Source organism: Mus pahari, chromosome 3 (genome assembly GCF_900095145.1).
Source record: "Mus pahari chromosome 3, PAHARI_EIJ_v1.1, whole genome shotgun sequence".
In the NCBI taxonomy this organism is placed as follows: Eukaryota; Metazoa; Chordata; class Mammalia; order Rodentia; family Muridae; genus Mus; species Mus pahari.
In genome coordinates this window covers 149,587,945-149,601,754 of record NC_034592.1, presented here as the reverse complement: position 1 = coordinate 149,601,754, position 13,810 = coordinate 149,587,945, and the positions used below count along the sequence as shown (strand labels likewise).

General features: G+C 49.0%; 1 protein-coding gene across 3 annotated transcripts in view; it reads left to right on the top strand.

Moving 5' to 3' along the window:
• B4galt5 (beta-1,4-galactosyltransferase 5) overlaps positions 1-13,810 on the top strand; it is a 52,574-nt gene that overhangs the window by 28,418 nt on the left and 10,346 nt on the right. For all 3 annotated transcript variants that reach the window (XM_021193441.2, XM_029536716.1, XM_029536717.1), the window contains exons 2-3: positions 8,785-8,919; positions 12,977-13,090. In XM_021193441.2, coding sequence (XP_021049100.1) covers positions 8,785-8,919; positions 12,977-13,090 — 249 coding nt within the window. The remainder of the gene's footprint in view (positions 1-8,784; positions 8,920-12,976; positions 13,091-13,810) is intronic.

Sequence of the window (13,810 nt, the reverse complement as noted above, 5' to 3'; positions counted from 1 at the left end):
GCCCAGGCCTTGCCTTGTGCTGGGTCATATAAAGTTTGCAAGACCAAGGGGCCTCTCTACCCAATGATGGCTGATTAGGCCATCTTCTGCTTCATATGCAGCTAGAGACACAAACTCAGGGGGTACTGGTTAGTTCATATTGTTGTTCCACCTACAGGGTTGCAGCCCCCTTCAGCTCCTGACCAAGACAAGTCTTATAAAAAAACAACATTTAATTGGGGCTGATTTATAGGTTCAGAGGATCAGTCCATTATCATCAAGGTGAGAGCATGGCAGCGTCCAGGCAGGCATGGCACAGGCAATGCTGAGAGTTCTATGTTTTCATCCAAAGGCTGCTAGTGGAAGACTGACTTACAGGCAACTAGGGTGAGGATCTTAAGCCCACACCCACAGTGACACACCTCCTCCAACCAGGTCACACCTATTCCAACAAGGCCACACCACAAATGGTGCCACTCCCTGGTCCAAGAATATACAAGCCATCACACCATGGCACATACATGAAGGTCATGTGGGTCCCAGAGATCCAGCTCTGTTGCAGGCTAGCAGCAAACAGCCTCACACAGTGAGCCATCTCACCGGCCCCAAGCAGCTGTTTAAGCTATTCAGGATGAATATGCTGGGCTGCTAAGTCACTCAGCATAGACCTCTCTGTGCCTGCCTTAGTTTCCTTTAGGAAGTTTTGTTTTGTTTGTTTTGTTTTAAGACAGGGTCCCACACTGTAGCCTTGACTTTCTGGTACATCCCAAGTGCCAAGGTTATAGGTGTGCTCTCTCGCCACACAAAGCCGGGAGACTACCCCTGCCTGCTATTTGTGTGGTGCAGTTGCGGCTCTCCAGACAGAGATGCTAGAACCCTTGTCATCACTGAGCGATGGTTTTATAGATAGTTCTGGTTCTGGGGAGCTCGTCTGGGCTTCAAGACAAGGAGGACGACTTGAGGGGTGACTTGAGAATGTGGCATCCCTTGTTGGCTTTTGTAAAGCTGAGGTCATTCAGGTCTGGCAGTGGCAGTGCCCATCATAGCACATGTGCAGTGTAGCAGGCTGCAGCTTACTCGTGGGCAAGCAAGATGCCTCTGCATGAAGCAGGCAGGGTCAGGGTAGGTCTGACCGCTGGGAAGATCGGATTGGAGTGGGCAGATCCAGCCATGGCATGGAAGGGCATCAGGAAAGGGAAGAACGTTTGAACAGGCAGCAGCAGGAACCTGATGCCACAGGACAGACCAAGACAGTAGAGAGAGACTGGACGGGAAACCAGACACACAGAGCCTTGCAGTGGCTGCACCTCCCACAGTATCTTTTCCTATTCATTTCCAGGGCACCGTGGTGCTGACCAACACGTGTGTTGCTAACAGTATCTGAGGCCTGTGTGCAGTTTCTTCTGGCCTAGGATTCCCTTTGGGTGTGTAGTGTGTGAGGCTTGAGCATGTTTGCTGAACTGTCTGTGGGGATGTTCCTGGTGTGGAGACTTGTGAGGGTTGGTCAGTGTCATGCTGTTCAGAATTAAACATTCTTAGTTGCAGTTAGAATTTATATTCCTACCTATATAGATATGCAGAGAACTTGTTCTCATAAACAGTGTGGGCAAGCGTGGGAGCTGTGACTTACCTTCCTGTCCTGCGCTGCCCATGAGCTGTGTTCAGATATGCTCACATCGAATCGGGTGCCATTTAATAAAAGACTGGCAAGCTTGTAGGATTGTTTGCAAGATACTACATGGCTGTTGATTATTTTATTTTCTAATATTTGGAAATAAGTTGACTGGAAACAACCTGTGATGGACTAAGTGGCTTTTGTGTCTGGGCCTTGGGGAACAACAGGCAGTTTCTCCCCAGTTAGCCTGAAGTGAAAGCCTGTGTGATTCCACTTCCAGTTTCCTTAAACACTTTCTGTTGCTCCAAAACATTTAAAGGATGTGATAATGTGTTTGTGCAAATTCTGCAGCCAAAAGTCTCCTTGTATTTTAGAATAAAGAGATGTAGCTTTTTTTCCTTTCTAAAATACCAATCTTTTTCTTGGTTTGTTTACCTGTTTTTGATATGGGGTCTCACATGTAACCTTAGGTGGCATTCCTCTGCCTTTAACTTTTTTGTTTTGTTTTGTTTTAAGATTTAGCCGGGTGTGGTGGCGCATGCCTTTAATCACTAGGGAGGCAGAGGCAGGTGGATTTCTGAGTTCGCGGCCAGCCTGGTCTACAGAGTGAGTTCCAGGACAGCCAGGGCTACAAACCCTGTCTCAAAAAACAAAGAAAGAAAGAAAGAAAGAAAGAAAGAAAGAAAGAAAGAAAGAAAGAAAGAAGGAAGGAAGGAAGGAAGGAAGGAAGGAAGGAAGGAAGGAAGGAAGGAAGGAAGGATTATTTGTTGGGGCTGGAGAGATGGCTCAGCAGTTAAGAGCACTGACTCCTTTTTCAGAGGATCTGAGTTCAATTCCCAGCAACCACATGGTGGCTCACAACCATCTGTAATGGGATCCGATGCCCTCTTTTGGTGTGTCTGAAGACAGCTACACTCACATACATTAAATAAGTGTCTATGCATGAGTGCGGGTGTGCCTGTGTCAGATGGCACCAAGCACCCTCTTCTGTCACTTTCCCCTGTGCCTCTGAAGCAGATTCTTTTCCAGGGACCTAGAGATTGAGTTTCTTCAGCTAGATTCAAAGCCAGCAGGCCCCAGGAATCCCCCTGTCTGTGCACACCTTGGAACTGGAGTGCCAGGTTCATTGCGTGGATGTTGAGATCTGAATTCTGGTTCTTAGGATTGTTCAGTGAATACTAACTGCTAAGCCATCTTTCTCTAGCTTTATAGCTCTGCTTAAAAAGAAACTTCATGTTTGTCATAACCTGTCTCTATGCTGTCTCAGTGTGTGCAGTGAGGAAATTTGAAATGTTTAAGTTGACGACTCTCATTTGAGCATCATGTTTTTAAAACTATAAATCTCTGAAGGTGCTCAGAATGGCTCCTGGCACGTTGTGTTGGTGCCTGGCACTGAAGAATACTGGGAATCAGTTGGGCATGTGACCCTGACAGTAAAAAGATCATATCATAGAATAACATGAGGATGGTTTGGGGCACTTGGGAGACTGGACTGCAGAGACAGAACCCTGCTGTGAAAGGTCACATGACCTAGGCAGAACTCTGTTCCTGCTTCTGGGACTCAGGGGCAACAAATAGCCTGCAAGTCACTGACCTCAGAGGTCTCACACAGGCATTGGGAAACTCACCAGTGCACAGGAAGCGGGAAGTACACTGATTCCATAGGAAGCCATGGAGAAACAGAATCAATGAGTTCATTCTTCCCTGACGACCGGAGTGAGAATCGGGACTCTGTAATCTCTAGTGGTTACAGAGATTCAGTGGGAATTCAGTTATTCAGAAACATAGCTGATGTCAGTCATAGAAGTCAGAGCACATTGAAAGTATTCCAGCACACTGGTGTCACATTACTGTCTTTCGACCTTTGAGCTTTGGTCCTCTGTGATACCCATGTGACAGAGACATCACCCCGGTGCCTTCCAGAGTGTAGGTCTTGGAGATCAAACAAGTTACAGGTTTTTAACCATTTACCCATCACACAGACCAAGACTGAGCCTTATTGCTGTATAGACCAGATTGAACTGAAGACCAGGGATGGATGGTCAGGAACTCACTGTGTAGAGCAGGCTCTTCCTGCCGCAGCTTTGCAGGAAGGAGCAAATCCCCAGGGTTGGCTTTGGGTGGACCCTTGGTGTTTCGGCGGGGGTGGGGATTTATTTGTTCTGAGTATTGATTGTTGGCCCACTGAAGTCTAGTCCTGGACACTTCCTTCAAGGCCATGGCTTTCAGCATGGTGCTCACAGCTGAGACTGCTCCCCACTGTGCTATGCCTTGCTCCCTAGGCACACTAACCAGTGCGCAGGTCTACAATAAAGACACCTGCATGGATTTGCTCTTGATCTTTCTTTGCCTCTTGGCTTCATTAGGCCCTATTATTTTCCTCCCAATCTGGTAGTTTTGTGAGGGATTTTTTTTTCTGTGTGTGCAAGAGACAACTGCAGGTGGATTAGAATCCAGGAGGAAAGAGGAGACGCCAGCTCTGTGTCTGGAAATGCTCCGAGTAAGCCACAGCTTCAAGGAAGAGTTTATTTTTCTTATCTGTGTCATGGTTATAAGAGATTCCTCAGTGTAGGCATGGGGCCGGGTAATAATTATTGTCATCCATTAGCAAGGCTGGTCGGTGCTAAGTGTCACTTTAGCAGCCCACACATGACAGTGGTGTTCCTTACCTGGTGTCTGCTCTGTGCTGTCTCAGCCTCCCCCAACACCATGCTTTCTCCCGTTTCCACAAGAGAAGGCTAAAGTCTGTACAGGGAGGCATTTGTGCTCTGTGCTGGGCACCTCACAGTTGGCTATCTAGCTAAAGTTGGCTTTTAACTGTAGTTCAGCCAGCGTTGATCAGAACCATGGTGGTAGCAAGTACTGCTTGTCAGTGTGAAGTCGCTCTAATGTCCCACCCAGAGCACTGGGCTTTGTAGTTATGAGATTCTGACTTCACTAACCACACAGCCAACGCTCTGGAAGTAATTTGAAACAAAAAGTGTTCACTGGTATGGAAAAGGGGTTAAGACAATATCTTCTCATAAAGGCAACATGGGGGTTTAGCCTGGAGGTCGTGTGTCTGCCTGGATATTGGCTTGTGTGACTAAGTTTAGTCATGACTTATAAGTTTCTGTATGCAGTTCATCTCGGTGACTCGTGCATGTAACAGAAGGGTGGGACACTTGTAGGGTCCTGTACAGTCTGTCACTGCCGGTCACTTTGTGTGTGACAGAAGGGCACTTAGCAGCTTCTCTAATAAGATTAAGGGGATTTTTGCCTCCAGCAAGCTTAGTATGAATTAATAATACACTATGGCTGCTCTCTACCAATATTTAGCAGATCTCTAGTGATTCTAGCCAAGTAATGGTAGGTTTATTACCAAAAATACCCCAAACAGCTTTCCCTCCAGCTAATTCCGTAGAGAATCTGCTGATGTTTCTGGTGACATGTCAGGGCCAGGTGCTGGCTTGGGGAATAGCAGGAGCCTTGAGCAGTTCACTGCTGTGAAGCCTTCTGATGGGGGATGGGGCTGCAGTTGGCAGCTTTTGGGTAGCAGATGAACAGCTTACTCTCTGCATTTGAACTGTCAGCATGGGCACCAGTGTTGTCATTGTGGACAGCTGAGTCTGTCCTTAGCACAGCCGAGTTGGAGGTTAAGACAATGTAGGAGGGACACACATGGAAGTGGGGTTGTCTGGAGGAGCTGGGCAAGTTGAGTAAGAAATTTTATCGAACCCACTGGGGAGCATTTTGGACCTAGTCCAAAGTGGAATTTTCTTTGCAGATGGCAGTATACTACAGATTGCCTGAGTCCCTGGAAATCCTTCTTTCTGCATGTTTGTTAGATGGTGCTGGTCCCAGGCTGAGTCTGGATCTGTGACTGTTTCTCTGTTTGGCAATATTTGCCTTCTTGTTCTTTTATTTTTTTTCAGGGTTGGGCATGTTCCTGTGGTTAAACAGAAAAGCTTTAGTGAGTGTGTGTATACGTGAATTTCTTAGTCAAATGACAGGACTCATTCAGGAGACAGTATTCACTATTAGTATAACAGGTTGCAAGACAATTTAATTTTTATGAGGGATGGAAGTTCTCAAGAGTCAGGTCTCCTACAACCTGAATCCAGGCGTCAGACTCAGGTGGTCAAGAATGACCAGAGTACCTTTATCCAGAGAGTCAGCTTGACCCCAAAGCCAGGCCTAAAAGGGGACCCTGAGTTGCAGATGAGTCCAAGGTTAGCAGAGCACTAGCTAACAAGAACACACACATCCACTTCTTGCTGTCCTAGCTGTTTCACACTCTGACCTCCTCACGGCAATGGACTGTAATGTAAGCAGGGCTTGTAAGCAAAGCAAAGCCTTTCTACCCTAGCTTGTTTTTTTATTTTTGTCAGGGTGGTTTCTATCACAACGACAGAAACACAGCTGGGACCAAAAGGGAAGGCTGGCATTGGTTTCCTCAAGAACTCTGTGCTGGCTGCGTTTGAAGGTTTCTTGAGATTTATATGTCAGAGAGGAGACCATCATGGATCAGTTGTAGCAGTAGTGAATTGGCTAAGCCTAGAAAGCTCCATCTAGTTTTGTGTAGGATGGGAACCCTGTCTAGTCTGGCTCACTCTAACTGTTTCATGGAAGCCTCAGGGTTCCCTTCTGACAGCACAGCAGCAGGGTGTTCATGTAAGAGAAAAATAAAAAACAAAAAGGGAAAGGAAAAATAAAACCACTGTAGCTGGGGAGGGCGGCACACACCCTCAGTGTTAGGGCTGGGGCTGGAGGGTTGTGAGTTTAAGGCCAGCCTGAACTACACAGCCAGTTTAAGGTCAGCCTGGGTTTTTAGGGAGACCCTGTATCAAAAGAGCCAAAGCGGGGCTGACCGGGGAGATGCTCCCTGTATAAAGTACTGTGCTGCAACAGTGAGGACCTCAATTCAGCACCCGCATAAAGGCTGGGTATGGTTGGTGTGGACCTGTAATCCCAGCACTCAGCTGGCAGAGACAGACCCGGATTGATCTCCCAGAGCTCAGTGGCTGGCAGGCTGACACAACTGCTGAGCACCAGGTTCAGTTAGAGTCCTTGTCCTTAAAAATAAGGTGACGAGAGATGGGAGGTGAAGACATCGCTTCCTCCACAGATGCACAACTTAACCCTACAAATCCAAACAAGACAGAAAGCTCTTAGTGGTAAAGCCAGTAGGAACTGCGGTTTATCCTACCTCTGTCGCCGCTGAGGGTGCTCGGAAGTCACTGCAGTGTGGGTGGATGGCTCAACTCCTTAAATCCTTAGGAAGATTAAGAGAGACAATGAAGGCCCAATAACTGCACCTTGTAGCAGCACTGTGTCTACCTCCAGGTGTGCCCTTGGCCTAGCCACATTAATGTTATCAGTGATAACACTAATTACAAATTCTAGGTCCAACCCTGACTGCCCCAGTTCACGTGCCTGGGGGCAGATGCATGACCCTGGCTTTCTGAGCTCTCCTTGGGGATGGCTTCACCAGGGGAGCACCTCTGTTGGCAGAACCTTTGCAGCACGCGGCTGGGGGGGTTGTCTGCAGTGCCTAGGTACTCAGCTCCTTCCCTACCCAGAGAGAGACCTAATTGGTAAAGTGCTTCCCAAGAGCCTGAGTTCCGTCTACAGGGCCCATGGGAAAGAGCCAAGGCCGTCCGTGTGCTTGTAACCCCAGCCCTGGGCAGGGGAGACCTGAGTGTCTTTAGTACTCACGAGTCAGCTAGTCTTGCTTAATTGGTGAGCTGCAAGCCAAAGAGAAGCCCTGTTTGAAAGGAGGAGGATGCCGTACCGAGGATAACACTCAAGGCCCGTCTTCTTGTAGCCTTCACAGACCTGCACATACACGCAACCCACCCTCATCCATTGAAGGAACAGCTTGTTTCTAAGATGATTTCCAACAGCTGGTATAACAGTCTGTTGAAAATCAGGGAAGACTGGGTTATCCTCAGAAAAACGCCCCAGAAGCAAGTGAGAGATCTCATAGGAAGTTTAAGTCTTGTGTTTGATGGATGCCCTGCCCTGCTCTGCCCTGCAAGGTCATAGAGAAGGAGATGCTAGTCTTGTGCACAGGCTTCTCAGAGCCGTATCTTAGAGATTCTGATGCTCTCCAGCCACTGGAGAACAAGCCCTGGATCTGTTCTGGTTTTGGAGAGTGTGGGTGAGTGTGTGTGTCTTCCAGCACAGAGCCCTCTAGCACACTGTGGCCTCAGTGCTGAAGCTGTTCTCAGTGTGGACCACACTGAGATGCGTTGTCCCATGCCATTCCACTGCCAGTGTAGCATCAGACTCCAGCTGAGTGGAGTGAACTGGCATCCTTTCAGTCCTTACCACCGTTCTGTCTGGGGTTACAGTGGTAATAACAATGTCTGTCAATTGGATACAGCTTGTTAAGCCGGAATTGGCAGCCCAAGGCCATGTGTGCCAAGCACAGAGGAGTGCCAAGACAGTAAACCTTGTGCAACAGCCGGAGGCCACATTGGAGGCCCGCCAAGTGTTAAAGATTCCACCTCAGACACTTGCAGGGAAGACTTGTAAGGCACTCCTGTCCCTGTGACAGGGACTGAGTCACGTGGAGTAGCTGCCCAGGAAAGAGGGTATTACTTCTGGGGTGTGGCTATCTCCTGTAAGCCTACGTGAGCAGCCATGCTAGCTCATGGTGAGAGTGACTGACCCATTTACCACAGTACATCTTAGCTTACTCCGGTTACCTGAAGAGTACTCAGCCTGTGCATGCATCACTGCCTTGGGTGTTGGTGGATGGGCAGGACATCTTACTCCTCCACCATTCTACACAGACTTCAGTGCTGGGGTGGGGTGGGGGTGGGGGTGGGCAAGGCTGGCCTGTAGCTTCGTTCTGAGGGATGAGCAGGGTTAAAGTGGAGGTGTGTTGAGAGCAAGCAGAGACCTTTGAAAGTGTTTCTGTTGTTCTGTAGAGGTGGTTCTGATTGTCACTGTGCTTGAAGGCACGGTGAATGTCTGCAGATCAGGTGGGATGTAACTGCACTTCATGCTTCCCTACACCTGCGTGGGGTTGACTGAGATCCCCCTGAGCCCTACCCAAGAACTGTGAGTGTCCTGAATCCTGCGTGGGAAACAGGCGTGAGACCAGGAAGGTGTTAGAGCTGAGAGAGGCTTGAAAGGCTCAAAAGGAGAGAAAGCCCCAGCGTTGTGTGGTAGTCACCTCTCTTCCACCCACTTTTCCACAGTGAACACCTACCTCTTCATGGTGCAGGCTCAGGGCATCCTGCTGCGGGACAATGTGAGGACCATCGGTGCCCAGGTGTATGAGCAGGTGGTCCGCAGCGCCTATGCCAAGAGGAACAGCAGTCTGAATGACTCAGGTAAGCCGGACAAGAGGGCCCTGAGGAGTCTGCACCCAAGACAGGCAGGGAGGGCTCAGTCAGGAGTTATCACCACAAGAAAAGTCAGGCTAGTCCAGGGGTCACCTCAGCTATGTTCAGGATGTGTGAGGAGATCAGAAGGCTGCATTTCCTCCTTTTCCTTTTCCTTCCTTCCTTCCTTCCTTCCTTCCTTCCTTCCTTCCTTCCTTCCTTCCTTCCTTCCTTCCTTGTGTTTGAGTTGTTTTTTCAAGACAGGGTTTCTCTGTGTGTGTGACACTGGGTTTCCTGGAACTTGCTCTGCAGACCAGGTTGGCCTCGAACTCAGAAATCTGCTTGCCTCTGCCTCTGAGTGCTGGGATTTTTATTCTGAACTCAATGTTATCTTTTAAAATATGACTTTTTGTTCGTTTTGTTTTTGAGACAACGTCCCTCTGTGTAGACCAGACTGGCTTCAAATTCACAGAAATCCACCTGCCTCTGCTTCCCAAGTGCTGGGATTAAAGGTGTTCACCATTATACCCTGCTATTGTGGGGGCGTTTGGGGGACCTGCTCCTAACAAAAGGTTTAATAATAAAGATGCAGAGATGTTTGAACAGTATGAGGCTCCCAGCCTTTTGCTGGGCAGACTCGGCTATAATCCAGTTTAGCCCAAGTGCCCTGCTGCTGCTTCAGCCCTGCCCTGTTGCTCTGTCACTCCACCTTCCTCCTCCTTTCCTGTCCCTGAGCCTGTGCCCTCTGGCCTGGTCGGTCCAACTCCCCCAGCCTTCCTCCCTGCCTCTGCCCCAGCCCAGCCACCTGCTCTTTGTTCTTCAGAAAGCCACATTCTAATCTAACCCAGTCAGCAGGACAATGCCCGGCCAACTCTTTGGGTTGCCCTTTGGCCTTGAGGGCTATGACCTTTAGTAGCTTTTTTTTTTTTTTTTGAAGAATTACTTGTTTATTTTATGAGAGTACACTATAGCTATCTTCAGACATACCAGAGGAGGGCATTGGATCCCATCACAGATGGTTGTGAGCAACCATGTGATTGCTGGGATTTGAACTCAGGACCTCTGGAAGAGCAGTTGGTGCTCTTAACTGCTGAGCTATCTCTGCAGCTCCCAGCAGCTTGCTTTTTTTTTTTTTTTTTTTTTGGTTTTTAGGGTCAGCTAAAGACTTCATACCCTAGTCACAATTTGTGCTGCTCCTTTGAGCCTTGTGAGAGCTAGTACCAGGGGGTTCTGCTCTAGCAGACCTTCTCATGAATAATGCAATACCACAACCTCCTATTTCTTAGGCCTAGGTAAAGACTTGCATATGAAAGTAACTTGGCTGTAATGAATATTCTAAAAGTATGCTTTGCTAAGCTTGCCCTGAGATTTCTAACTCTTATCCAGTAAAATACTGTAAGAAAGCATGCAGGACCCTCCAAGATATTGCAGGGATAAATCTGTGGCATTCCTAGCTATGAGAATGCAAGGTTCCAGGAGGCTGAGTTTCTTTTGAAACTCATTTGCCTCAGAACTGCAGTCCAGGTTTTCAGACCTGTTGCCAGTCATTACTGGAGTGGGCGTGGCACGGATGAAGGGCTGAGAATGCTGCAACAGGGGAGCCTCGCTGTCCAGAGTGTCCCCAGAATCCCTCAAAGCTCAAGAATGGCCAATGTCCCCAACTTTTAGCTAGATGTCAGGAGTTCAAGGTCTTCTTTGGTCACATAGTGAGTTTGAGGACCAACCTGGAGTACAAGATCTGGGAAAGCCGAAACTGGCTAAGCAGCCTGGTATCCAGAGCCTTGTCCCCAGCCTGATGAGGACCTGGAGCCCTGAGAACCTCCCACATGTAAAGCTGTCCCCTCGATGAGGGCGTGTGCTCTCTTATGCTCTGCTTGGGTGCTTCATTCTGGACTGTGGTTATAGCCGAGGGCTAGAACAGATTTCTCTGGGGAATCTTATCTCACAAGATCCACTGGAACACCTGAAGAGGACAGTGGGGACACTGAGTCACAGTACCCTGCCAGGACACACTGCCATGTGACCTCGTGTCCACACCCTGACAGCTGCCTGACTTACCATTCTAACAAGGAGAAACAGACCATTGAGCATTCCAGAACCAGAGAACATTGAGTTTCCAGGCTTGAAAGACCCACTGAATGGCCATAGGGTTGGAAGTAGATTCCCTGCAAAGCAGGACCGTTCCTAAACAGGGAGCAGGCTCTCTGCTTTCAGAGAGAAGCGACAATTTGAATGGCACCACTGTCTTGAGGGCCTCAGGCAGCTGTAGGGAAGCCGCCTGCAGTGTGTTGTTCAAGCACCATGAACCACGTGAGAACAGACGCTCTCACATACACTAGGTTTCAAAATCACACATTTTTCCCCCTCTACTTTTTTCTATATAAGGTTTCTCTATGTAGTCCTGGCCATCCTGGAACTCGCTTTGTAGACCAGGCTGGCCTTGAACTCAGAGATCCTCCTGCCTCCCAAGTGCTAAGATTAAATGCATGTGCCACCACCACCAGGTTCCTCCACCTCTTTTTTGTTTTGTTTTGTTGTTTTTTACTTTTTACTTTTTTTAATGTTTATTTTGTGTATTTGAGTGTTTTTGCTTGCATGTGTGTCTGTGCGCCATGTTCGTGCAGGTATCTGAATGAACAAAAGAAATAAAAAGGAAAGGAAAGGACATAACTGCTCCTAGGTATGGTGAAGGAGAAAGTTTATTACAGATAGGTGGGCAAGCATAGCCAGAGGCAGACACATCTGGGAGAACCCAGAGTGGTCCTGACCCTTAGGGGGAATGGGAGAGGAAGAGGGGAGCCAATATAGCAGCCAGGAGACCAAAGGTACCAAAGGAGAGTAACACAGTGGCTGGATTATATGGGGAAGAGTAGCTCAGGCCCTGGGCTGGAGAGTTCAGGAAAGAGGGCGGGGTATGCCAGCCTGATCCTGTAACAGGTAGGGACTGAGGGATGCTGGGAGAACCTGGAGGCCAGTTCCTTTTTAGTATGTTTAATAGGCACCTCAGCCTCTTGTTCAAGGTTTGAAAGTTAATGGCATCCATAGAGAGAGGCAAGAAGAGGACATTGGATCCCTGAGACTGGAGTTTCAGATGGTGTGAACTGTGGGTGCTGGGAACTGAATTTGAGTCTTCTGTAGGGACAGCTAGTGCTCTAGCCATTGGGCTGTCTCTCTATCCCCCACCCCCTTGGGAAGCCGTTGCAGCACCTGCTCCATAGTGAGTGAGAAGAAACTATAACTTTTTTTTTTTTGGTTTTTCGAGACAGGGTTTCTCTGTGTAGCCCTGGCTGTCCTGGAACTCACTTTGTAGACCAGGCTGACCTTGAACTCAGAAATCTGCCTGCCTCTGCCTCCCGAGTGCTGGGATTAAAGGCGTGCGCCACCGAAATTATAACTTTCACAAGTGAGGTTGAGTCTTGCATATGGGATGAAGGCTGTCCTGAGGGGCCTGGGGGGGGGCTATCTCAGCAGGAAGTACTCACCCTTCTCTGGGAGGCAGTGCAGAGGGCAGGAACAAAGTTGAACCAGGAGCAATTCCGTGTAGAACCAAAGTAGCAGAAGATGAGAATGGTTCCCAAAAGAAGCACCTCAGCACCACCTTCCACACGCCTCAGCAAGCCATGCTCGGGCATCTTCAGATCCACACTGGACACTAACTAACTGGGAGACTGCAGGACACACAGGTGCAAGGTGTGGGCGCTGGGGAAGGAGGCACAGTGTGGCTCTCAGTGAGCCAGAGAGCGTCCATCCCAGAGGTAGCCAGAGGTGGGCCAGCAGCTCTGCTGTGCTGCCTTCCCTGTGACTGAGTGCAGGCGCCAAGGCTGCTGCTCCGGGCTTGGCAGTGCTGAGTCCCAGCAGCTGTAAACTGACTACCAGAAGCCCTGGGTGCCAGTTTAAGCAGGAAGGAAGCCATGCGGCCGTCCCCTGTTTCCTTCCTGTGGATGGCTTCGTAGTTTTAGCCCCAGTGCTGAACCTCCTGCTCCTACCAGCTACGGAGCGCTTCTGAGGGGCTGGAGGAGCCAGCACAGCAGTGCCCATCCGCGCTGCCTTTCTCTTCCCTCCCTAGATTATCCTCTGGACTTGAACCACAGTGAAGCCTTTCCCCCAACCACGACCTTTCTTCCTGAAGATTTCACCTACTTTGCCAACCACCCTTGCCCGGAGAGGCTCCCTTCCATGAGTGAGTAGCCCCAGCTTGCCTCCTCTGCTACCCTGGGAGGGAGGGAGTGGCCAGCGGGCCTCCCTGCCTCTTTGGATAATGAAATGGCTCCCTGTTCTGGGAGTCAGAGCTGTAAGAATTCCTTATGACCCAGCCCTTCTCTGCTAAACCTGTTGCTGCTGACCCATATGCTTCATGGTGCTGTGTTCTGTCCCGTGTCATGACCCTGCTAAGATGTCCTAAGGAAAGATCTGGGCGTTGACAGTGTCACTGCAGCATCACTGGTTCTAAGAATAAGAGGTCTGATGCAGGGGCCCTCTGTCCCTGCCTCCCTTCTGTCACTCTCGTTTTCACTTGTTCCGGCCCACCAGGCTCACCCCTCACTTCCCTCCCACCACACTTACGACAGAATAGTTGCTATAAGTTCTTTTCTTTTTCTTAGTATTTTAGTTAGATTTTCATTATTTTCTATGTACACATGTTCTGCCTTCATGTGTGTACACATGTGCACCGCATGTGCTGGTGCTTGATGTGGTAAGCCTCCACGTGGGTGCTGGGAACTGACCTTGGGTCCTTTGCAACAAGCACTTTTAACCACTGAGCCAGCCCTCCAGCCCTAGAAGTTATTTTCTTAACAAAATACTGTTTTTTTAAAAAATTAGGGCTAGAGAGATGGCTCAGAGGTTAGGAGCACTGACTACTCTTCCAGGGGTCCTGGGTTCAATTCCCAGCAACCACATG